This window comes from Acanthaster planci, linkage group LG13, assembly GCF_054643075.1.
Source record: "Acanthaster planci isolate LZ-2023a linkage group LG13, COTS_SCS, whole genome shotgun sequence".
NCBI lineage: Eukaryota > Metazoa > Echinodermata > Asteroidea > Valvatida > Acanthasteridae > Acanthaster > Acanthaster planci.
Window position 1 is genome coordinate 1720921 of NC_141789.1, and position 26149 is coordinate 1747069.

Below are 26149 nucleotides of genomic sequence, written 5' to 3' on the forward strand. Positions count from 1 at the left end.
GACAGTCTCATTTGTTTACAATCAAGCCCGCCGCGCTTGCATGCTTGCCTGGTATCTTTTACGCTATAGTTTAAAAACATGGTATTATTTTCTATTGGGATTCAAATTTCCCCTCATCTACCAACTTCAGTCGACACGTTTGGGTTCATATCAGATCTAAAGCAGACTATTTTATTTAATACAAAAATAAACAAATTTAAAATATTTTACATCTTTATCCTCATGACGTATTTCATTTTGCTGGACTATAAGAGGCGCGATAGAGCCTATATTTTGAAAAAGGCCTAGATTTTTACCAAACAGCACTTGCGCCCTCTGTTGGTATTTCCTCTAAACACGTGTCGAGTCTGCGCAAAGCTAGCTAGCTGAAGTCATGTCTCGTATTATCGTGAGTTCACTATCAAGGTAAAATTAAATCCATCTTTTCTGCAGGTTAGGTAAGTGCATAATTCTACCGTCTTATCCCTAACGATGGCTTTTTGGCTAGTTTGCAACTATCCCATTTTTCTTGACATTGTCACGGAACAGGTTGGTCAGCTGGCTTGCTAATTGTTGCTCACTTTCGATGTCATAACTTCTGTCCGTCAGCATGTGAAGTCAGACACACTGTCAAAGCATGTCACACTCACAGATTGTTATGAAGTTTAACCATGCCGTTAGACAACAGTGTTAGACTCGTAATCCAAAGGTGCACAAACATGACAAGCCGACACTTTAGGCCGTACAGCTTTAACACTAGACCTGATCCTGTTTCCTGCTGGGAAAAAAAGATGAGACCTGGGGATTATAGATCTTCCAACAGATGTGTAGGTCCATCTCTCAAGATTCTCTAGGCTGTGCATGGCTGTCAGAGAGACTTTCTTAATCTTAGTCATGCATTTGTGTCCTTCCTCCATGCTCTATCCACCTAGTACCTAGGCCGGAAAGAATTCCATATACGAAGTTCACTTTTTAGGAGAAATTTTTGCTCCAGGACAGATTTAAAAAGGGGCGACATTTATTTTTGGGGGATAGAGATGTGAAAGGGGGTTCAGTAACTTAGGGGGACAGGTTTAAAAAGAAGGGGCCCCACGCAATAAAACGGCAAAAAAGTGAGTCCTTTTGCCGTTCTTTTTTTCCCTACTATATCCTCTACAGTTTCCTCTTTCCTTCACTATCCCGTCCTATTATTTCTCCACAGTTTTCCTGTCATTAGTACAAGGATTATTACAGTTAGTATACACATTTAAGACATTTAATCCAAATTGTGTCGTAAAGGGGAAGCGAACCTGCAATGAAGAGAACTGTTAGGTATAGAAATACAGCAGTCTAACTGACCACGCCACACGAGCGCTTGTTGCCGGAGAAAGTCGATATGTTCCATATAAAGTTACGGTTGAATTAAGGAGAGGTCAAGATGAGGTCAAGATGAATATTTAAAAAAATTAAATATTTATGAAACTGAATATGTAATTATTCACGAATATTTGTATAAATTAGAATATTTAAATATTAATAAATGTGGCTATCCGTTGTTAATATAAGTAGGTTGTGCCAAAGGAAATCAACTAGGTAAGGTACATGTCTGAGCACAATTGACTGTATGACGTGAGTTATCTCCGTACGTCGTATTACGTAAACCAAGAGAGAAAGAACAAGTAGAAATGCAGTCGGCCGTACGAAAGAAGGAATTTCAGTCCAATGCTGTATAAGAACTCAGGCTAGGTGGAGTGTTGCTTCATCCATTAGCAATACATGCACTATGAGCGAGAATTGGAGTCGCGCAATTGGTGAGAGAGGTGACTATCCACACCATACAGTGGAAGCGACCAGTTTGGGTTCTACCTGGCCGAATACATGTGGCGCTGCCGACATGCAGGAGTAAACCACTTCAATCAAATCCTTAAGGATGTTCTTCTCCTGTACAAGCCTCCCCTCACATTTTAGAGCGCAGATAGCCACACAATAATCTAAAGACAGGTTTCAGCTCCCTTTTCCCCTTCCCTCTGTATAAATATAGAAAAAAACTCCTCCAACTGACAAGCACTCTCTAAAAGACTGAAATTTGCCCCTTTTTTCCTTCTAAACAAATTGTCCAACTTACAAACTGTCTGTAAAAGAAATTGGGCCCATTTTTCCTTCTAACCAAATCCTCCAACTTAAAAATTGTCGCAAAACACGCACTATTTTCCCCCAAGTAAAAATTGTACATGTACAGTAGGGCACATTGCGCGGCACCTCGTGAACTGTGTAGATCCATCCAGACAGATGACGGCCCTCTGCACTCCTCGTGTTGCGGATTCATGCATAAAATTACCTCAATGCTTGTGGCAGCCCAACCCCTTCCGGATATGATTCGGTTCATGCGCACACGTCGTGCGCATTCGCCATGTTCTTCAGAAGCAAAGATGGCCGCCTGTCGATGTAAACCTGGTCCATGTGTAGCTCCAAAAGTGTGCCCAAAACTCCACATTTCTGTCCTATGATGTTCAGCTCTTCAATGCCTATTGGAATCGTCTTCATTCAGCGATCAAAGTAAGGATACTTTTGTAGTAATTACGCGATATTACAGTGGACTTCGTATGTGGAATTCTTCCCCCTAGGCCTACTGGAACTGAACTGCAGTGCACTAGCACTGCATGCCAATGCAATGGATGTCAGCAGGAATTCATTTTTGGGGGCATGTTGGGGGTGGGGGAGTGGGAAGGAACCACTTTTTTGAGGGGGGTGTTTTGTGGGGGGACACCAAGTACTCAGTAGCTAAAATGTGAAAAGTACAAGGTCGGTTTTGAGGTTTTTAAGCTAATAAGTAATTGTTATCCCTTTTCATCCCTTTTTAAAATTTTGTTTGCTTTTCTTTTCTGTATTTTCAAAATTTTTGGGGGGAGGGACAAGCACCTCTGTTAGCCTTGACCCCCCTTAGGCACTCAGGCAGCGTGCCCTGTTCAGTCTGTAGCATAATTAGCCGATTTTTTCCTTTGTTTTTATGCCAGTCTTTGCCTTGCAGGTATTGGGACACTCTGTAATGTGATTAAATGGAGTGGATTTTGGAAGAGCTTGGAGAGTTTAGTTCAAACTGTTAGCAGTTTTGAAACTTTCTTGAAAATAAATCAGAAAGAGTTCCGTATATGGACATCACTTGACACCCTGTGCACAAACTCTATAAGCCTAGTCTGAAAAAGTGTTTTCTAAGTAAGTAAATGATTCAATATTGTCATTGCTAAATTTGACTGTTTGGGGCATATGATCACTTTCTGATGGCTTATTAACCACTGCAAGGGAAAATAAGCAGTGTCCGCATATGGAACTCTGACCAATAAATCTGCCAAACAGTAACTTTGAAAAGTGAAAAATGCTTGAAAAGTGGACTTTGCTGTTTGAACTAAAAAATTCGAGAATTGGAAGAGAATGTGGCAAACAACAAAAGAGCAAATGGGATTCAAAGTCAGGGTTGCTAGCTCAATGACTGTCCTTGCTTGCGCTAAGGCCATGATTGATGCTTGCCATAATGGTGATAGCTCTTGTATAAAACTTAAAATCCGCTGACTGCTTGTTGAGAGGAAGTGCTAACTCCCTTCTCCTCCTCAAAAATGAGCCTGAAACTTCAAACTTATTCGCACAATTCTCCGCAGGCCTTGTGAAAGGAGAAATACTCAGTCTAGTTCCCAAGCCTCTACAGTTATGGCATCAGTGAGGTCTGGTTCGGGGGTGAAGCCCAAATGGCCAGGCAGGGAATCTCACCTTAGCACTGAGAGTGAAAGGTGAATGCACTTTTTGGTATTAAGTAGAAACCATTATACTTTGTTGCACTTTTCTCAAATTGAAACTTTTATCTCTCCCCTCCCCCCATTGTAAATTTCATTTTTCTTCATCTAAGGCTATATGCCTCAAATCATTAATAATGGACCGCACTGAGTCGTAGCTCTCTTTTCGTGACTGATGCCTGCCTCCCCTCCACTGTATTCTTGACATCTCAGTGAAGTGAAGCTAACTGTGGATTCAAAGGCTCCTCTGGAATCATCCAACCGCAAGTCGCTCGGTGGAGCCCAGGCACAGAGTCAACAGGTGGCCCCGCCCACCAGCAGGTTAGTTTCCAATCAGCACCCACAGAGATTAGTTACTACGACGGCTAGACAGCAAAAACGGACAATTGTCCCTGATGTGCTTGCAGTTTCTAACCATGACCATAAGTAATACCATAGGTGTTAACCCCTCTCACAAAAAATCCTGAACCAGGAAGCGAGTTGATTTAGCCCGTACCCATTGCCCTTTCAGGGCCTGATGCATGTATGTAAATATCTGATCTGAAATTCTGCGTATGGTTCATTGCCACAGATCCAAGACAGAGATCACGTTTGAAAACTGGAACCCAATGGAGCAGGATTACAATGACGCGTCCTTCAATAGCTACAACAGGGGATCGGCCGCAGGAATAAGCGGAACGTGGGTGTCCCTGTCATCGTTGGGGTCAAACCCCTGAAACACCCTTGAGAAATATCGGTCAAGCCCTTGGAATCCCAAGGCACCTTGACCAATTGGTCTCATGGCTCATTTTGTACAATTACACACGTGCATAAAGAAAAACAGCTGTGAAGAGGTTGTGCATGGTGGCCATCCAGTGCTTTTGTTGTGGCGAGATGGCTCTAAAGCTCTTCTGTGTATCATTGTGGAACACAGCTCTGACCAAGAAGATGGTGTTCATGCATGACCTCCGTACAGGAGTTTTCTTTGACAGATTTTCAAGTGTTTGGTTGATGTCAGCTTCTTGTTTGGTTGTGTTTTGTTCTGAATTGTTTTAGCTGTATCGCCTGCGATTGCCGTCCAAACAGGGAGTTGTTTCTCTTGGAATTTCTCAGTGGGACAGAAGCGATGAATTCGAGTTTTGTTCTCCAATTTTCAATCCTTTTCATACCTGAAAAATGGTTGGTCGGATGAATTTGAAATTCCTGGCAGGATTCTTTTGAGGAAGATTGATGTCTCTTTTTGCAGAAATGCCAGTCGCCCGGACAAAAGGAGCGGCAAGCTCACCCTGTTTGTCGGCAATCTCCCCACAGAGATGACAGAGGTAGGTTAGAAGTGTGTCACTGTTGAAACAGCCTAGCAGATGCTTGTCCCGCTGCTGCTGGTGATGTACTCAGTGGTGTGCTGCAAGGGAGACAGTGCTGAGCGATGGATGGTGCTGGACACCAGTCCATCATTGTGACACAGTGATAGGGTTGCCCTTCGAACATGTAGATAGATGACCTTGCGTGAGACCTTACAAGATGACTTGCCCCTTCACTTATCTTGGAATTCCAGCTTCATTAAACAGTCAAATGAAGGGATTTTATTGGACCCGTAAAAACAAGTGACTAATTAGTCATGGTGGAGATGCTTACCAGTATATTTGACTAAACTCTTCAAAACCTGCCATCGCAGATTTACCATTTAAACAGGAAAGCATTTCCACTCTGAACATGTTTGTTGCCCGCTACAGGAAGGACTTTCAAATTTGTTTGGCCATGTTTGCGACACAGTTCACGTGAAAGTCTGCCAGCCCAGAGACAGAAACAGCGACACAACGTTTGGGTAAGACCTTGTTTTTACTCCCTAAAAACAGTTTTGTATCTTTTCCAATCCCCCACGGTGCATGGATCCAATCCGGCATTAACTTTCCAATACAGAAGTCACACTTCGGGTCAGTTGGTCTGCAGCACAGAGATACTCAGCTGTGCCGTTTCGTGTACTGCAATACACAACCCTTCCGAGGGCTGTCAGGTTACAGTTTATGCTGTCCAACAACTGTGCTCCACTCTTCCGTGGGAACAATCGTTCAGTAAACCAACTAGAGTGATGAAGACTGCGCAAAAAGCCATACGTCATTTTGTGCCGGGGAACAACCTTTCAATGGGGATGTTGATAGGTCTTGATTAAGAGTAGGCTTATTTGAATGGCCAACCACTCCCAGGAAGCTGAAGACTTCTATTTCTTACCCTCTCTTGCAAATTCCATGAAAATCAAAGGATTTGGGACTGTTTAGTGTGGAAGAGCTGGGAAAGCAATTACACCTTGTTCCTGTGCTTCCCCTCCAGATTTGTGGACGTGCCATCCATCAAAGACGGGGAAGAAGCTATCAAAAGACTGGACGGGCACACAATTAGACACCGACGGATAAAGGTATGGTCCCCTCCCTGAACTGGGATGAGGGGGGGTCAGGGGGCTTCCTGAATGACAAACTAAAGGGCACAACAGGTAGGCTGTCCACATAAATGGACGGGGACACAGTAGGCACACTTGGGTGGTCACAAAAATCGCTGAGGAAAACACTGAAAAATGCAGGTCAGGAATATTTTTTTTAATCCACATGTCTTGAAGTGAGGATCCGAGTTTTTGATTTTCAGACGTTTTGCCCTCAACGAAATTTGCATTCATAGAAAAGTACAGAAGTGAAGGCTGGCAGATTCGTTTTTCATCGGATTCAAGGTGTCTGACATTCGGAACCTTTCCTCTTTGGTTTTTTTTGGGGGGGGGACAAGGTTGCATTCAAGCGGGAAAAAGTGACCAAGCCAGTCGAGGCGTCCAGCTGTGATTCCCCGGAGGAATGGGACCCACCCAGTAATGCGCCCAAACGCATCGGCAAGACCCCGCCCGCCAAGCAGAGCACACACAGCACCAAGCGACAATCCAGCGGTTCAGGCCGGACGTCCACAGGCAGTTCAGAGGCTGAAGAAGACAGGACAAAGGCGAAAAGGTTTTGTCGCAGTCGTATCTCTCGAGTCCCTGGGTTTGGTTTGTCATATCTGACTTGTACTTCACCAAGAGCTCGTTCACTCTGGCATGGAGCGATTTCTTGGTTTGCAATTTTTTGGTTTGAAGATACCTGCGCCAGCAATCACAGAGTACTAGATGTCGCAACCCTTCATCAGAAGCTATCTGTCTCGTTAAGATTTTGAACCAACCTATTTCAATTTGCAGTTGATAACTATTTTAAGTTTAAGATCTTGTTTAAGTTTTTTCAATGTGAGACCAGACAAACTCAGCCTCAAACTTTCAAGATTTCCTCTTTGTTGATTTTCGTTTTTGTGATTTTAGGCAGACAGCACAACCTCGCAGAATGGAAGATCGCTATGGCACCTCATTAAAGCCTAAATCATTTAAAGAGGCATCGGTGGTTAAAAGCTCAAACGGTCCTGGTGGGGGTCAGACAAAGAGTCCTCCACGAGCAGACGAGACGCAGGCAAACGGGGCCGACAGCAAGCCCCCTCAGAGCCCTCTCCAGGCCCTGCTGCAGAAGATGCGTGGCACCGGCAAGAGCAGTCCAGAGGCCTGCCAAGGCAAGGACAAGACCCAGCAGGCTGGCATTCTGAGCGACGGTCAGACAGTCACAAGCCCAGGGTTCAAGAGTCTGGCAGGGGGCACAGGACAGGCCGGTAGGAGCCGCGGGAGAGAGGCCGACTCTGACTCTGCCCAAGAGGACGCTCCTGTCAAAAGTGTGACACCGGCAACTGCTGAGAAACATCACCAAGCAGGAACAACATCTCAAAAGGGTGAACGGCTGGGCAGTTCACCCTCAGTCGCTGATCAGAGTGTTAAGATTGAACAGGTGACAAATTGTAACTCAGCTCCAACTAAAACTGCTCCACTACCTCTCTTGTCTCTCAGTCATGAACCAATCGAAGGGCAGACCGACCGTGTAGGAGGGAAGGAGACACGGGTCCACGAGATAGGACAGAGTGATAACCTCTCAAGGAGCCAGGGTCCCAAACGTAACAAGCAAGATGGGATTCTAGGAGCAGCACCGCAGTCACTGTTACCGCAGCCGCACAGCCTAGCCCTTTCCAGTAGTCAGAATTTCTGCTTTGAGGGTGGGGCACATGAGCACCATGAGGCCAACCGGCACGGACTCCTCGGCCATCACCCCCACCACCATCATGGTCCCGTACCAAAGAACGGCCCCTTCACCAGGGCAGATTTCTCTCCTACGTACCGGGATGATGGCCTAGCGGAGGGCGGATCTTATCCCCTGTGCCATCACCAGTCCAAGCCCCATCGGCAGATGCAGCACTCACATTACGCCCTTGGGCCCAACTTTCCCCAGGAGCCCCCCTACAGACCTGCACACCCTTATGCTAGTCACTCCCAATATGGTAGAAGCCCCTTACATCCTCTTACGGGCTATTCGGTGCAACACGGCCATTACAGTGGCAGAGGCATGTATCAGATGGGATATCCACAACCGAGTCTAGGTTCGGCAGGATTTAGAAGTGGCCGTCTCCAGAACAATCGACCCAAATCTTCTCCAAGATCCTCAGCAGCGCCACCCAAGGCTCTCCCCAACCCGGACGGCGAAGCCTCCCATTCAGCCAAAACACAACAACCCAAGTCACCCTCGGATAAAAGCCCTGCTGGAAAAAGAAAAACCCCAAATGAAGAAGAGCCAAAAGCCAAGACTGTTGGTGAAGGACCAGTTGCTGGGAACCAGGGCCGAGACACCAAGGGTACACCGCTCAATGAAACGGCCCCAGTGCCAGCCCAAAAATCACCAAAATCTGGGCTTCAAACTCCAGAGGGACAGCCCACAGCTGTAGACAAAACCCCGACCAGTAAATCATTGGCCAGTGCTGAAGGTCAGAGGTCACTGCACAAGAGTCCGCAGGGCTCAGAAGACCCTAAACCCTGTGTACTCTGTGGTAAAACAAGTGAGACGATCTAGTTTTGTTCGCTTGTGATTGGTGTTCTTCTCTCAGTCTTCTTGTAGATGTTATTTTGACCTCTCCAGACCTATTCCCAGTCCGTAGTTAGGCCTACTGTCTGCCGAGCTTGGCTGCTCTTAAAAGTCAAACCAACAAAAATCTAATCTTAGGTTGTTGCACAAAATTCTCATGTGTCACAGAAATTGGATTTCTAGCAGCTGATAAAATTGAAAAACTGTACACTTTTCATACCAGTGTCTGTAGATTTCCCCAAGTAACTTTAATCGATTGATCCTTCAAAAACAGTTGAAAACAACCCCATAAAATTGAAGGTTTCCGACCATAGTAATTCTTCACTCTTTTCTTTTACCCTGAGGTTGAAGTGATAACGTCAAGTTCGTGGCCCACCATGCCTTTGAACTATCAATTTCATAGCAAGCCTTGAGTGGGTCAGTTGACCTGTAACTTTTGACCTTCCCCAGGTCTCCTCCGCTGCAGTAAGTGCAAAAGCAGTTATTGCTCTCGGGAATGTCAGAAGGAACACTGGCCCACCCACAAGCACGAGTGTCAAAAGGTCGCCAGCGCCCAAGGGTAATTCAAAGAAACGGTTTAATTGGACAAACTTTTATTGGTCGTATTCCTGCGATGAGTGGAACACCTGTGAGACACTTACCTTGCACACAACGGCGTTTCTGTTGGTAACCAGTTACATGCATTAGAGTGTTGCGAATATTACAGGATGATGGGGTTTGTTTGGGGCGGATGCAAGTTGGGGTGTGCCTGGTGGCTTAACACGTTAGCCTTGCCTGTGTATACACATAGCTAGGTCCTAGTTTACATGCCCTCCTTCACAAACTGGCTGATTGCGGTTGGTTTACCCTCCCCCGATCTATAAATATTTTTACGTGGTACAACAGCAGTGCATCAAGTCCTCTCTATGTCTTGGCCTCTACAGATTAACTGCGGCGTCCAGCGCTTCTAGCAAGGACCCTTCCCCTGCCAAGCCTCAGTCCACCACGCCTCCAAGGAAGACCACCGAAGTTCTTCACGGTGGGATCGAGGGGCTGTTCATGGCCCGCAACCTGCCCTACGAGATTCCTGAGAAACCAGAGATGAGGGTACATTGATCCTAAAATATGACAATCAATCTCTACGGCGCATCTTTCTCTTTTGGTCGTGGCTCAGTGTTGAGCATGTTACCCTCAAGAGACGTCTTACAGTGCATTGCGGCAACAGGCCTGTGTTACACAACCGAAACGTAAAGGGATACTTTGTAGCAATATATTCCTCATGTTGTCAGTCATACTTGACTTTAAAAAAAAAACTGATTACAGAGCTTTTGATGTTGCTTACAGTGTTGTAGTTGAGGTGTTGCTCGTGACTCATCCGTGCAAATGGTCTTGTCATGAAATCAACTGCATCGCTGATGACAGTATCTAACACCTTGTCAACCCTCATTCTAAGGAAGCGCACTCTTTGTTGACCTGTTTTGTTTGTGCGTAGGTTTTGGTGACGGAGGTTTACAGTCCCGGCGAGCTCTGGGTGCAACTTGTGCAGGAACGCAGCATAGGCGGGTTTGCTGACCTCGTTGAACTTCTCGACAGTGTTTACACAGACCCTTCCCAGGCTGAACAGCTGACTTGCACTGCTAAGGTGAATCGTCCGCAAAAAATGAGAGGAAATGTTGCTAACATGTTTTAGGGGAAAAAAATTAAAAGGCGAGAAAAAAATCAATGAATTTTTAAAATAAGTGCCAATCTTGTCTTAGTTCCTGTGATCATCAAACATTTCACTCGGCTTTTGTTTGAGAACTCTGCACCTCGTTCTTAAATGTTGTCTACATGAAGTTGCGTTTTCATTATCCTTCAGGTTGGAGGCATTTGCGCGGCCCGGTACTCTCAAGACGCTCAGTGGTACCGCGGAGAGGTGGTGTCCATCAACGGGGCCGTGTGCACCGTCTGCCTGATTGATTACGGGACAGTGGATGAGGTGCCGGTTGATGGGCTGCGTCGGCTGCAAGATGCCATGCTGAAATTACCCAAGCAGGTGTGACTGAAAGGAACAGAAACGTCACTTTGAAATCCCCCATGTTGTAATAAAGAAAAACACCAATGGAAGCCTGAGACATAACAGGCCGTGTTATTCCTTTCCTTCAGGCTCTGAAGTGCCACTTGAGCGGTGTCAAGCCCCCTGGTGGCTCATGGTCCACAGAAGCCACCGAGACACTCAAGTCCATGATCAACAAAGAGGAGAACTGCACTAGGGCAGAGTTCAAAGGTCGGGTATCAGAAGGTCAAGAGATTGAACTGTACAGCCCAGAGGATCCCAGTAAGTACTTGTGCCAGTGTGAACTTTTTTTCTCTGAAGCTTTGACTAATATTTCTGAGTGGATGGTGATGGCTGAATATGATCAAATATTCTAGTGCGGGAGAAGAACTTCCAGAATATATACGCCATTATGCAATGACGGTTCAAACTTTCACAAAGTTTGTTTCTGTTTCTGTGTCCATAGCAAAGACTCTTTCATCAATCCTGATTTCGGCTGGCTTAGCAGAAGCCACTAGCACCGCCGGCTCTTGCCAGCCAACGAGGAGCCTCCCGACGGTGTCTCCAGGCCCCTCCCTAGCTAGCCTAGGCTCAGCCCTGGACGGCATATCGGCAGGCCAGCAACTCGAAGTCATGGTCAGCCACGTGGACAACCTGAGCTGCTTTTACGCCAACCTCTTCAATAGCGCCCAGGCATTGCTGGAGTTGCACCACAGACTGAACGCACACTATGCCAAGATGCCACCGAGAGCAGGATTCAGGTTGGCAGATCTGTTCTGATATGAGAGATAGAAAACACTTGGGCAATTATTTAATGTGAGCTATCCATTTATAAGGAAAAAGCTTTGGTGATCTAAGAGTTTCCCGTATTCATTTGCTTTTTTTTCCTGCATGTAGACCTGGCGTTGGTATGCTCTGTGCTGCCAAATACAGCATGGATGGTAATTGGTACCGAGCCGTCAGAGATCAACAGTCTGGACCCGTGCCCAACAAAACATCCTTACCAATCACCTTCATCGATCACGGCAACAGTGAGACAGTCAGCCTCGACGACTGTCGCCCCCTGGAGGCACAGTTCACCATGCTGCCTAGACAGGCCCTGCTGTGCAGCCTGGCGGGCGTCAAGCCGGACAAGTCCGACTGGCCAGAGGAGATGATCGCGGCTTTTAAAGAGTGGTTGAGGGACGGCTACACCCGTATTGAGATCAGAGCTAAGAGCGGCAGTCGGCTGAACGTGGAGATGTTCTCCCTCCAATCTGGAGCAGGACAGGACATCCAGGATATTTCCTTCAATGCGCTCTTGCGGCATTCCGGCTTTGGCGCTGTTGACGAAGTAGGCACCGCCGAACAGGTGTCGACAAACTCAGCCGATCGGACCCCAACCAACGAGATGGCCACACCCGCGGAGGAAGCAGTCCCTGGCAAGAAGAGCAGAGGCTTGCCTGTCGTCGAACCTCCACACAGCGAGTTCCATGGCTTCGTGACTGTTGTCAATGACCCCAACAACTTCTACCTTCAAGTTGACAGCGAGGAGAATAGGGAGATTTTCCTCACCTTCACGGAGCATCTCAACACAAGATACACCCTGCAAGACCTTGCCCCGCACAAGCCAAGCGTAGGGGAATACTGTGCCGTCATTTACTCTGATGACGCATGGTACAGGGCCCTTGTTGTGGACCAGGTGGCCCCGGGACCAGCATTCAAGGTCCTGCTAGTGGACTACGGGGAAGACGCAGTGCTCCCATTGGACAGAATCAGACAACTGGAGGAGAGGTTTTACGACCAACCGGCAGTGGCCCTCCATTGCAGTTTAACGTGTACAGCGGCGCCCTCTAGTGACAGAAAATGGACTGAAGCAGCAATAAAACATTTCAAAGAAAAGGTATAGATTTTCATAAGTACATCATTGTGCTCTTCACTGGATAACTAAACTTGCAGATGTTTGAAACGTTTCCTTAAATCACCTCTGATACAAATATGTTTCTAGATCTTCAATCACCACGGTAAACAGTGATGTCTTTTTACTGCTTGTTTTGATGAAACCAATGTGATTTTTTTTTTAGGTCCTCAATCAGTTGTGCCAAGTCAATATTGCGACGTTTGAGAATGGTAAATGTGAGGTGGAGCTTCTTTATCCAGGAAGAGGGATGAACGAGCTGACATCCATCAAGAGAGATCTTATCCAGAAGGGATGGGCAGTGTGCAAGGGCACACCGTCATCCAATGAGGAGCATGCTTTGGGATCAGGTGACCACCAAGTGTCCAATCACAGTGCTGCTTCCAGGGGGTCTCCCAAAGTTGATAGCTCTTCCAGCATGCTGCCTCATTCTCCATCAGTCAGTCAGAGTGTTCCATCTTTGCCGGCGCCACAAGTGCCTACAGAAGACTTCTTGGGATTGGTCACTGTGGTGAGCGACATGGGGGATGTATACGTTCAGGTTGCCACGGATGAAAATGCATGTGCCGTGCAGTCGTTGGTGCTCAATCTGAACCAGCATTATGCGCTGGCCCCGCTGCGCCCTCACAGGCCAAGCGTAGGTGAATGCTGTGCCTCCAAGTACAAGATGGACAATTTGTGGTACAGGGGTCAGGTCCTGGGTGGTGGCTCGAGCCAAGATACACCCCTGGAGATCTTTTTTGTAGATTACGGGAACACGGAAACCGTTTCCCCGGAGGACGTCCAGAAGCTTGAGGAGAAGTTTAAACATATTCCCGTAGCTGCCATCCACTGCCGTTTGAGTGGCCTCAGAGTGCCCTCCAGAGATGGTGCTTGGAACAGTGATCTTAGAAAAGAGGTCAGTGACACAAGACATCGATATTATAACTGAAACGCTGTTGTCTTGTTTGTGCTTGACCTTTTGTCAAACTGACTTCAAAAGTAGTAAAGGGATTTCTGTAGCACTGCTATGAAAATTATTTTGCCTTGTAAATAGTGAGCATCATCACAGATGACAGAAATAAGGGCGTCTTTTATAGTCAAAAGGTACGGTTATTTTACCCGTTTGTAGTTTGACCCAGGCCAAGATTAGTTTTGAGTTTTGTTTCTCAGACAAAAGGGAATTAATTACTTTCTGAATTTTTCTCATATTAGATCCTGGAGAAAGCCTTCAAGGTTCATGTCACAAAGTATGATGGGAAGGTTTGTGAGGTAGAGCTTCTCTACTCCAACGATGACAGTAATTGGTGCTCCCTCAACAAAGAGTTGATTGCCAAGGGATTGGCAGAGCCAGTTGCAATGGAGAATCACTCCCCGGGTCCATCAGGTGATCACCAGCCGGCCAATCAGGAGCAGCAGAGGAAAACTCAGCCTGCTTTGTCAGCCAATAAGAATGAGAAGTCATTGTCGCAGCTGCCGGTGTTCGACCGGGTGATCCTGCCCACAACCAGTGGCGTTCCCGAAACATTGGCCAATGAAGAGATGGAATTGAAGTCAGGTGATCGTGTGGAGGCTGGACTTGCTAAGCTCCCCGACGGCATCCCACCTCCAGCTGAGTTTACCGCAATCCTGACCTGTGTGAGTTCCCCATGCGACTTCCACTTGCAGATCAAGAGCAACGATTACATCCAGCTGAGTCGGCTGCTGCGAACGGAGCTCAACCGTCACTATCCCCGTGCGGGGGAACGCCCCCACCTGCCCCGCGCCGGCGATCTGTGCGCGGCCATGTACAGCGCCGACGGGGAGTGGTACAGGGCCCTGGCATTAATGGAGGTGGCCCCTGAACAGGCATTCAAGGTGATGTTTGTGGACTACGGCAACTGGGAGGTGGTGCCCGTTGAGCGGCTGCAAAAGCTGGAGGGCGACTTTCTGGAAGTGCCGCGTCTCGCGCATCGGTGTTCCTTGAGTGGTGTGATGGCACCCTCAGGAGATAAGGAGGCGCGACAGTTTGCAGAGGCGGCATGTTATATTTCAACAGAGGTATGTGTGACTAAATTCGGCTCATAAAGACAAAGTACAACTGAAAAGAACTTCATGGCATCCACTTTGTTAATTATGCATAATACATAATCAATGACATTTCTGAACACAGGTGGTTTGTAAGAGGCTGATGATGCTTACACTTTGTGAACTGAGCCAAAGATTTGCAACTCTTGGTTTTCCCCGTTTCTCAATAAAAACAGTTGATTGAGAAGGACAAGGATTGCCAGGTCAAGTTGGTGAAGCATGATGGGAAGGTTTATGAGGTGGAGCTTCAGTACTCCAGTGATGACGGCTCTGAGATCCACAACCTGAAGAATGAGCTCATCAGACTAGGCTTGGCTAGGCCGATGACCATGGCAACCACTCCAAACAAAGGTACCGTCAAAAAAGGATCATAGCCTGTGTCGTGCAGAATGTGGCTAGATATCGCACTTTTCAAAACTAAATAGTCCGGGCATAATCATTTCAGACTGACTTTCTTCCACGGGGGTAACTACCTCTAAGTCTCTTTCCTCTGACTTGAGTTCGGAACATCTTGGAGTTGCAGCTTGCCTTGAGAAGTGATGGGCTGTTGTGCTTGCTTGTAAATATGGTCACTCTCAAGAGGAAAGGGGTTGAGGCCCCAAAAGTAGCAACTTTCTGTCCTCATAACCAGGGTTGCGCTTGTCTGAGTAGATGACGAAAGAGGAAAGTCGAGATTGTCTTTCTGTATAAAACTGCATGCGCAATTATTTTGTATTGAAATATCGGGAAAATGGCCATGTCACTGTTAGTGATCCATGGTCAGTGATGAAATTCAACCTTTTTTTCATCCGAGACTGATATTTTACTCTTGCTACAATTAACTGCCAGAGGGTCGCCTCCAAGCAAGGACCCTGCAGAAGGCCATTCTGCCCACCAACACTCAAGTTGCGGTCACGGTGACTCACGTAGTCAATCCTCACGAGTTCTACTGCCAGCTGATCATCCGGGAAGAAAGTGAGTTTTGACGCTCGGATGGGGTTCGGTGCCAATTCTGCACCGTCGTTGGAATTAATTGTGCATTGGGATCTTTGTTGGCATAACACAAGTGATGACAGAGGTTTGCTGTCAATTGGATGCAAGGCTGTAAGATTACCCATAGACCAAGAACAGAAAGAACATTGACAATAAGTTATACATTCAGAAGAAGTGCAGTGCATTTATACGAGGTTGACAGAATTGTGTGATAATCCCAAATTGCCGAAATAAATTAGCAGCCATCTGCTTCTCTTCATTTGGAGTTTTGCCTCAATCCAGTCTGCCCACGTGTTTGGTCTTGGCCCGGGAGGAAGCCCTCTGTTTTGGTCTTGATACTGAGCTTGCTTTGAACAGTATGCAACACAACGCTTCCTCTTTTATCACTGTATGTCATTCTGGCCATGTGCAGATCGGAAACACCTCTCTGATTTCTGTCTTTTTGTTTGTGGTAGTCGACAAGCTGAAGTTCCTGATGGAACGAATTGCCCAGGAAGCCGTCAGTCTACAGCTCAGGGGCCCGCCGATGGTTGGCGACCTGTGCTTAGCGAAATACACAGGTAATGAAGACTCTAGGTACCAGTGAACCTCGTTACCCAGTCTTAGCAGGAACAAAAGGTGGCGTGTTTTTACATAGAGAGGGTGTCCCTTTTCTGTGACAGTACCACGTGCGCACACAAATTAAGGATTGCAGGTGCGTTGTGCACCAAGTTGAAATTTTTTTTTCCACCAGCCTGTCCCCTTGTTGCAGCAGCTTGGCTCTGATCATGACCGCTAGAGGGCGCTGTGCAATGGTTGCAACCGGGAACGCAAACAATTGATGGCGAAGGTGCTACTTTACTGGATGGCGCCCTCTTGCTGTCTACGATGCCTCCAATTAAAAAAACCAACAGGTCACAGAATTTCTGATTTCTTCTTTTGCCCCAGATGACTACTGGTATAGGGCGGAGGTCCTCAAGATCAATCAGGCCAAGGAGAGAGCCCTCGTTTACTATGTCGACTTCGGCAATGAGGAGCCCTTGCCATGGTCACAATTGGTGACCCCTGAGGGCCAATTTGCTGAGCTGCCCATGCAAGCCATACGGTGCGGACTACAAGGTGAAGAATGTCTCTCAGTTTTCACCTCGCATTGGAAACGGGGGTCATCAGGCAGGACTTTTGTGCGGTGAAATTTTGCCATTTCAACTGGCCATTTATTTTCCATGTCTCTTCGCTAGGTCTGCCGCGCGACATCGCCGTCAACGAGCAGACAGTGTGCGATTTGATCAGAGAGCGCACCGACGCCAAGCGAATGCTGGCCAAGATGAGTGGCACGACGGACGATGGGACATCACTGATCTCGTTAATTGACGAGGATGGCACAGACATCGGTCAGGTAAACCCCAAATCCTTCAACTACAGATCAATTCCCCTTGGGGCATATCTTATGGAGTTGATCCAGCTATCTCTGAAGCAAACTTTCAGACCTTTTGCAGCCGATGAAGACGTAGCTCTAGTTAAAAGATTTGGATGTGGAACAAGCCACCAGATCACTGGGCTATGGCAGGAAATTACTCACAACTCTATGGGAACTGGCTGTGACCACTGCCTTAGACTCGCGAGTAATTTCCAGCCCAGCGAAGTAATTGGACACGGCCTAAGTCTGGGAAAAATTTTGCCCAACAAGAACAGGATATCAAGCAAAACCAGAGTACCGACCAGAAATGCTAGCGATTGGACATACGGTACTTTGGTTCTGGTTGCCAACTTCACACATTTTTTTCTAAGCACATCCGTTGCTTTATACCCACTTGGTGAAGTGAAGTAGAGGTTTGGGGAAATATTTGCTACTTAGATTGCGCCATTATGGACAGAAATTTGCCATAGCTGTGTTGATGCAACCCGACTTGGTTCTATATATTGTGCGATCTCTTTAACTCTTTTGTGCCCTTATGTGGGGGAAAGTTACTTGTAGCCTAAATTCTTAACCGCTTTCATTTGTTTGCCAATAGTGTTTTTCATTTCCACAAGTTTAACTCGTGTTTGGTGAAATCCGAACGAGTTTTCATGTCTGTCGTCTTGATTCATTTGTCACAGCTTGTCAAAGATCACCTGTCCGGGGCTGCCAGCCCCGCTGCGCCCAAGAGCCCCCTGCCAGACTTGCCCGTCTCCCCCTCGGGCTCGGTGGCATCGCCTGGTACGGCGGCCTCCGACCCGGCCAAGCTGGACGCCCTGAAGCGGGAGATTGAGCTGAAGAAGAGAGAGCTGGAGGAACAGATTGAGGCGCGGCAGCGGGAGCTGGCCGAGATGGAACGAATCAGGGCCAGTCTGGAGCAGGCACTGTGAGAAGAGACCAAAGAAGTCTCACTAGGAAGAAGGTAACCGTTTCTTCACCACCCGCGGCTCGAGGCAGTCTTGTAATCCTGTTCGTAGGCGTCGGGGTTGGTGCTTCTTGTTTTCCTCCCCCCCCCCTGGAAAAATAAGAGCAAAGACAGGGAAAGGAGATAGAAACGAAAATGTGAGAAGGCAAGAGGATGAAAATCACCAAGTTGTGTGAAAATATCTGGGAATTGACCTTACTCCATCATTGATCGTTTGCTGCCAAGTGGTTCTCCTCTTACAAAGTGCTTCCTCCCCCTTGTTGTCAACACCCCTGGTCATTTCTACCACAAGTCCCTGCGATTTCGAAACTGTACGCAGTCCGTCACAAGTCGTCAAGTCATGAGCTAGTCAGATGCACTTTGATTGTCACCTTTGTCAACTTGTGTGGTGACCGAACTTGTGACTGGCCTTGTAAAGGGACTTTTGAAAGGGTTTCTGAGGGACCTGATTCCAACGCTGGTTTGAGGACCCTTGAAATGCCATGAGACACAATGTGCTTATGGTTTGATTCAAAGTGAAGGATTTTCCAGGATTCAGGACTGTCCACAGCAAAATGGACGAGGCAGTTAGCATTTATTGTAAGCTGATTTTAAAATATGCAAGAAAGCAACAGTTGACTTGTTTCCTTCCTCTGATTATTTCCACCGTTTCAAAATGCAGTCAAGAGGAGAGCTTGTTTCCTTAAACCAGTTGACTTTAAGCAGAACCTGTCAAATTGCAACAGGAAATATGTTCTTTTGGATATTTTTGTAGAAAACAGCCTAGATATTTCTTTTTTAAAAAAGCCTTTCGTGACTGTTCATAATTTATTGGAGAACATGTGACTCAAAAGATTTCTTTTCATTGGCCAAGAGCTAGCCAATCATAGATTCTTAAAGATGCGACCTATGGGGTTTAAGATTTTCCTTTATTCTATTCGACTTGAATACATTCTTGTTTGAATGTCTGTTCTGGAGAGTTTTTTGTGTTAAGTTATTTATTGGGCATTCTAGAACTCCCCTGAAAATTTAATTTTCTTTTCATTTTTGATATCATTTTCCACTGAGAAAAAATGTGAAACAGTATTTTAAAATCCACGATTTTCCACGACAGTGGTAGGAATAATTTCATGAGGTGACAATGTTTGATTCTTAGACCTGCAGATGAATCAAATTACTGTCATTATTCTGATTATATGATGCCTTAATAAACCCTAAATCCTACGTCATTTGCAAGTTCCAAAATTCTTCAGCCCTTGGAAGAAACAGTGTGTGGCATTTGTCAAATACCAGTGGTACAGGAGCTTTGTGAGAGAACAACCCATGGTGTGACTGTGCAACGGAACTTCCATTTATTGTGGAATGGAACTTCTGTATTTGCGTTGGGTTGATGGCTTCTATGAAGCGATTACCATCCCACCGACAGGGACTAATTCAGGGATTGTGTAGTAGTGTAGGTTTTTCTTTACTCTTAATTTGAAGCATACGTGTAGAGTGTAGTTAACGTTTCGTCAATAACCTAATTTCTAACAGATGAAGTAGATTAAGAAAAGAAGTTCAGCCAATTTTTTGCCATGAGTAAAATATATATGCGTTAACAATATGTACTGAAAATCACAAATTACATATTGGAATTTTGATATGTTGAGGTATAGTCAAGATAGCTATGCATTGAAAAATTGTTTATGAAAAAATGTGTATACCTAGATGTGAGCTGTGATAAGCAACACAACGTATCTAACAAACAACCTTCAAAAGTGCTTTAAGCGCTTCAACTTTAATTCGGACATAAGGCCGAAAGAAAGTTCTTCTGGCTACCCAAACTTTAGTGGTAAGTTTTAAGAAGCACACATACACATAACAATGCTGTCAAGTTTGTCAAAGGGGCCAAAAATTGGCCAAAACATTTTTGAGACAAAATGTCCCATTGTGGCCCCCTTTCTCAAAACCTGAATGCACCACTGCTTCGGTGCAGTAATTATCGAATAAACCTTTAATAACCAGTTAATGCCAGAGTTTCTTACCCGAAAAAGTGGTCGGGGGCAGGTTTTTCTCCTGCAATTTCTTCCAAATTGCAGTTTATTTATGACACAACCAAGCACGACATATTAACCACTACCTGCCGGGTGGATTTTTCTTGAGTGGGATGAGATGACGGGACCTTTTCAAGATTATCCGTTTTCAAAATTCTTCAAAAATTCATGTGTTCATTTACTGGACGTTTACACCCACATGAACGACTGTCTGGTGGCTACTCTAATCTGACAGGCAACCTTCATTGACGCCCAAGTGCTCAGCCCAGGCCTGCAGCCCTGTAAAAGAATAGAGAGGTGTTGCGTAACTTCCTTTGTTCCAGTGAATGCCAGTAGCGTCTTTTCATACGCAGCTGGATTAGTGAGCAGCGGCGCTGTGTCACTAATCAATGGGGCCCTTGGGCACTTTTGTCCGCGGTGCTTATCCGCGAGCGCGCTATGCCCAAAACAGTTCCGGATTACCTTCGAAAAATGAAAGTCGAAAAATGATTGCAATTCCCAGCAGCAGGTCCTTTGTTCTGAGCACAATCTTCTGTTACACAGACCAGCTCTTTTGTCCGAAACCGCGCACCCTGGCAGGAAGTGGTTAACGGTTAATGCATCCACCGTGGAAATGATAAGTCTTAAATGAGTGTACTCGTCCTCTGTGGAACAAATAGGGAAAATTGTGTGTGTTTACGCGTCATTCAGCATCAACTGGTTAAACATTCTACACAATTTGACGAATGTCGTAAAGGGATTTGCAAGTTCAAATCGTTGGCAGGGTCAAGCCTTACCCTGCTGGTCTGTCCAAAACACTCTGGCATTTCATTTACATGTAAGTCTGAGGCCTGTCGCAGAGTCACACAAAGCTTCAAGCCAGTTTGAAATGTGATGAAATTATACTTATGCACCATGAAATTTTCAAAAATGGAGAGTTTCTCCGATGTCGAATAGGCAGACCGGTCCAATCAGTGTTGTTTGAAAATATCAAGGACAAGAAAATAATGTCAGTGATTTCCTTAAAAATATTTTTGATGATTTTGTTGTGTGTTCATCTATTTTTGTTAATTGCCAGAGCTCAAATTTTGCAATGAAAAAAAAAATAGATAATTTTGTAGTTTTGTACCATATCTGTGCAGAGGAAAGAAAGGGAAAGAGTTTGAAGAACATGTTCGAATTTTCGTTTAAAAATAAAATATTGCAAGAGTGTCAAATGCAGTGTTGCGGTGGAGTCCGTCCACAACAGGTATCCAGTCTTAACCCTAAAAGAGCTTGGTAATTTTGGACCATCTGACAGCCGGGTAGAGACTGGAGATTCTGCCTCCAAAGAACTTGGCTGTCCAATGCCCGATTTTTCTTCAAAGTTGGCACACATGTAGAGAGGCTCCTTATAAGAATAAATGTGAAGTTTCAACTTCACGTGACATATGGTTGTGTTGTTATGGTCATTTGAAGTGCAAGGCTACCGCTAGCGTGCACTGAGCATGGCAACGGAAAATTATACATTTTTTGGCCGGCCTGTCTCCGAAAAATGGGTGTTGTGCGAGAACGGTGTACTTGTATTCAATTATCAAGAAAATGGTGTCAAAATTACCAAAAAGAGTTACTCAAAAAACTCTTTGGGCTCGCTTTTGGAAAAAAAAGCACTGTGGTGATATTGGGGGGAAATAATATGAGGGGGGCAGATTCCAACCCCCCCCCCAGCTCTTTTAGGGTTAAACCAAAGTGGCAAGCTTTTCATATGAACTGTGACAGATGCTCTCCTTGGTCACATTGCTACTCCTCTGGCTGATCTTGTGAATGGACTTGAGACTGGACTTGACTACTACATTGGTCATACGCACCGTTTGTAATCATGACTGCTTAAATCAAAGCTTTGAATACTCACTTAGATACTTACCATTCACTTGAATTGATTAATTGCTGACCATTATCCCTACCCTCAGGATACTCTGTATCCCTCAGTTTTGTACAATTCTTATGTAGGGTTTTCACCAGGGGGCCATGCTGGGAGTACAGTCATTTTTGTATTGTATAATGGCATGATGTTGAAGCTTTTTCACACAGCATAGGACACAAGTCTAGTTCCCAGCATTCTCTCAGGTGGTATTCCTCTCTCTTGTTCATATTAAGTGTGACGTCACTTCAGTTTAAACCACGCCCACTGCACATGCACTGCACATAGAGTTACATGCATTGATCGCCGTTTACATGGAACCATGGGACCGGAAGCCAACGCGCAACTTCAGCGGTCGTCCAATGGGAGCCTGCAAATCGTGGCGCCTCCGCCTTTGTGACGAAGTCACTTATGAACGGGATAGGCAGGTGCACGGCCAGCATTGCCTAGTAGAATGTTCTTCCTATTTTACCCATTTTCGCCTTCCTGGTTTTGCCCTATCGGCCTCTCAGCATTTCTTCTAAAATCCTCATTTTGTCACAGTCTGCCACCATGTGACAATGCAACGGTCCTAGTCCACAGTCCTCCAACAGGGTGAAGGATTGAAGACTGTCAGGGTTGAGATTTTTCTTCCAATGCAGTCTGTTCTGCACTTGAAGTGAACTCATTTTTTTTCCAACTCATACTCCCCAAAATGAAAATGAATGTATGACTTGTTTAGTACCTAATGGAAGTAATGGGTGTGGATATGATTTTCAGTTGATCTGTTCCAAGTACATGCAGCGCTGTTTTCAGGGAGATCACAGATCTCTGAACCAGCTCTGTTAAGTCACTGAGTATACATAATTATGCATCATTTGCTAGACATTTTGGCTAGGTTGAAAGATACGATTACTGTTTACTGCCTGAGCTTGATAATTAAATGCACGAACATCAGCGATTTGAAAGCTAGTTACGAGTATTCCTTGAAGTATCTTTTGTTCAATTTATATTTCATGTCTTAAAACTTGTAACTGTTAACTAACGTTTCAGAGGAAAAAAAATAAAGTTCAATTTTTTTGGTGTTCATATGAAAGTGAAATGTCTTCCTTTGTTCAAGTGTTTCAGCTTTAATATGCGCAATCATGCGCTCAAACAAACTATTTCCATTGGGCCATTACATTATTGAGTACTGAATGTTTCCAACTGAACTGAATTATAATTTGAATTCTTGCTCAATATTAAGTCATGCCATCTGCAAGAGGTCAAATCAAAGTAAACGATTTCTCTCTCTTTAAGAATGTAGACATGTAACAACACACCAACGATATTACATTGTGTGACAGGTGAAATTAGCAAACGTAATGAACCTTGCTTTTTTTTTATTACCTGGCAAAAGGTTGATATCAAAAATGGCTTACGATTTCTATTTTATCGAACAGTAAAATTTACTGTGTTAACAAGGAAAAGATGAAAGGAAAAGATTAAATATACGCCTCGCCAAACATTACTAATTAATCAATGACCCCTCTTCTCTAGAAGCCAATCCATTTTCTTTGGTGTATATTTTTTTGCTACATTTCAAACCACAAATTGCTCTTCTTTATAAATACATCAGTGAACACAAAGCTTTTCAAGAAGGAATGCATTTACGACTTCAGTCATTTACTGACTAGGGATTGAACTTATGAAGCAAAAAGGCACTTTTAAATAGACATCAAAAATAGACATTTACTTGTGCAGCTTCTAGCAAGTTTTTAAGAATCTACAAGAATCGTTTGAGAAGGTCTCTTGCGTGCTGCAATTAATGCTAGCTGAAGAGTGAGCAGTTGAAGATGAAATGGGGTGCTCATGACCTCTCCCGAAATCTTTGCCCATCCTCTTTTTGCCGACACCGAACGCATGCAAAAACACGGTCAGAGCGCCGTAATGATTGAATCCTATGTACATGTGCGTACGTGCCTACAAATCTGTGGCGGCATTTTTCAGCGTGTACATAAAATTTGCATACTAAAACAGCATCCTGGGAGCCATCCGGTCATTGTGCTATGATTGGTTGCAAATGAAACATCAATATTCATATGTGTGTTGGTGAAACTCGTTACCGCTGTCCTGTGTCTGCACAAGCAGTGACTAACAATCTCCACTACAACTTGCAGTAGCACACATCTCACTGTGAATTTGCAGCTTGAAATTAAGGTTAATAAATTTTTGATCACCCCGATAGAAGGCTTTGTGACAATTGGCCCACATCAATATCACAATCAGGTTCCCGAGTCAACAGACGGAACCGGAAACATCGTGACTTGTTGGACCGGATATGCCAACACATACCCAAACCTGACCAAAATGGTATTTGCCTCACTGAGCTGCTTCCACTGCCCAGCGGTGGAGTCATCTTTCCGCATCGTGAAAGATGTCCTAAACAAGAAGAAATCAACCTTACAAGTTGGCAGCTTCTCTGCAATCCAGACCGTCAAGTGCGAGCTTATGTCAAGAAAAAGGACAGCGGTGCGGTACTTTGACAGAGCAGTCCCATCCCGTACTCTTGTAAATGCCACCTTGCGCAGAAATATGAGAGTGGCATATCGCACATGCTTGGATCTCAAAGAGAGAGCCGAGAAGAACAAGAAAAGAAGAACAGTTTCATTGCTCTTGTTTAATATGGGTTTGATGTTATGATGTTACAACCACCTACATGTACATGCATTTTGCTGCCTGTGAAGTTTGCAACAGGCAGACAACATGAAGCTAGCAAGTGTGAAAAGGGCCAACTCACACTACAAACTACGATTTTTACAATTTTGGTATACCTTTTTCTGGTTCATTTTAGCCTCCAGGAAGTGTCAGGCAAATAGGCCCAAGTTAAATTGAAAATATGCATAAATTACAAGAAAAAATGACCAATGGTTGTCCCAGGAAGCTGTAAAATGCACCACGGAGCATCTACTTTTCAAAATGTTCCCAGGACCCTACACCTTAGATGCTTCACGCTTGCAGCTCCACTGACACGCCAGAATATGATTCAGGTTTCTCCACAACCTTCTGGTCCCAGGTTCAAATCTGTTATGTTTACAGCAGATGAGGGTCAATGAACTAAAGCATTTGGTCAGATCTTGGAGTTGAAATACTGCTCAACTTATCTCAGGAATGCCGTCAAGCCAAGTCACGGGGATAGCTCTCTCCACATGGTAGAACAACATTCACAGGAACTAGATTCGAACCTATAACTGCCGGAGTGCCACACAAGAATGCACTCCGAGGTGAGCCGTCACACTGCAAACCTACAGCTAAATGTGTGCCACTAACAAATGATTAGTTTCCTACTTAGCTGTACTGGATGGGGTGGAAATTAGCCATCTCATGAAGACAGCAGATGAAGGAGATATCTAGGCGGGGCAATCTTGTGTCTGTGCATCACTGCTCAATCTGCTGTATTCTCAGGGAACTCTCTTGGGTCGCCAAAGTGCTGGTTGCTGCCAGAAGCTCCTGACACCTGGAGGAAACCAGAAGATAAATGAAGTCTTAGGATCAATGACAAAATGCATCTTTAAAAAACAAAATCAACTGTTGTAAGGCATAATCATAATCTGGCATAATCCAATTATGTTCTTTTGACATGGAAATTAAAATGTAGAATTGGAATGTTGCCAAAATCAAAAGACAAGTCAATTGACAAGATAAATCATCAGTACCGGCGTGAAAAATCGCTTCGTCAGAGCTCAGTTGAATACCCTTTGGCGAATTGCCAGTGGGTGATTTGTGACAGGCGTTTTAATGCCTTTTCTAATTATGGTCTGAAGTTAAAAGTTACCAAGGAAAAGATGCAGTGAAATAAGCGGAAGATATACTACATCCAGTACAAGGAGGCCACGGCACATATGGACACTAGAGACAAAGGGAAAGATGAAGGTTCCCTCATTTTGTTGCATGCTTTATACCTCTTGAGTTCCTTGTCTTCATTTTCGACAGCTTTCTGTAAGGCGTGTATGGCACTCGCGAACGAGGTGACTTTGGGCTGGTGAGTCCGAGTAGCGGCATTAATCTCACCTAGGAGGTTCTCACTCTCGGCCAAGGCACTGATGAGCAGCTCTGAAGATAGCGAGACAGAAATAAAAACCTTGGTATGTTCCATCTTTTTGGCCTCATGTTGTGACAAATCTTTCGGATCCTTTCAGTTTTCATTTTGTACATTTATTCCAGCTGAACCCCACTTATGTGATTTTTTCTTCAGTGAGATGTGAAATCAAAAACGTAATTGAAAAAACGTCCTCATCCTGTGGTGTTATCTCGCATCTGAATAGAAG

At 45.1% G+C, this 26149-nt stretch overlaps 2 protein-coding genes across 4 annotated transcripts in view; one reads left to right on the plus strand and one right to left on the minus strand.

The window, feature by feature from the left end:
• The first annotated feature begins 324 nt into the window (after positions 1–324).
• LOC110977121 (tudor domain-containing 6-like) lies at positions 325–22938 on the plus strand. Of its 2 annotated transcripts, XM_022230962.2 has the most exons (24): positions 328–437; positions 3612–3740; positions 3957–4064; positions 4315–4422; positions 4969–5044; positions 5456–5547; positions 6051–6135; positions 6495–6709; positions 7051–8657; positions 9134–9242; positions 9607–9769; positions 10155–10304; positions 10521–10697; positions 10808–10979; positions 11164–11458; positions 11595–12579; positions 12761–13492; positions 13789–14613; positions 14817–14991; positions 15469–15594; positions 16068–16172; positions 16540–16710; positions 16830–16987; positions 17689–22938. In XM_022230962.2, the coding sequence occupies exons 2-24, from the start codon at positions 3661–3663 to the stop codon at positions 17935–17937; spliced, it is 6963 nt and encodes a 2320-aa protein (XP_022086654.2). In that variant the 5' UTR covers positions 328–437; positions 3612–3660; the 3' UTR covers positions 17938–22938. The 2 variants fall into 2 exon arrangements, with proteins under 2 accessions (XP_022086656.2, XP_022086654.2); XM_022230964.2 differs by lacking the exon at positions 3612–3740 and having other exon boundaries at positions 325–437.
• Positions 22939–22948: 10 nt separating this feature from the next.
• Positions 22949–26149, minus strand: part of LOC110977066 (uncharacterized) — a 44092-nt gene continuing 40891 nt past the window's right edge. For both annotated transcript variants that reach the window (XM_022230861.2, XM_022230862.2), the window contains exons 17-18: positions 25784–25934; positions 22949–25338 (exon numbers count right to left, since the gene is read on the minus strand). In XM_022230861.2, coding sequence (XP_022086553.2) covers positions 25260–25338; positions 25784–25934 — 230 coding nt within the window. In that variant the 3' untranslated portion in view covers positions 22949–25259. The remainder of the gene's footprint in view (positions 25339–25783; positions 25935–26149) is intronic.

Excerpts from the sequence above, each read along its gene's own strand:
- LOC110977121 (XM_022230962.2), top strand. The coding sequence starts at position 3,661 with ATGGCATCAGTGAGGTCTGGTTCGGGGGTGAAGCCCAAATGGCCAGGC. Across the intron at positions 4,065-4,314 it reads GTGGCCCCGCCCACCAGCAG|ATCCAAGACAGAGATCACGT; the intron begins GTTAGTTTCCAA and ends TCATTGCCACAG. Across the intron at positions 14,614-14,816 it reads CATGTTATATTTCAACAGAG|TTGATTGAGAAGGACAAGGA; the intron begins GTATGTGTGACT and ends CAATAAAAACAG.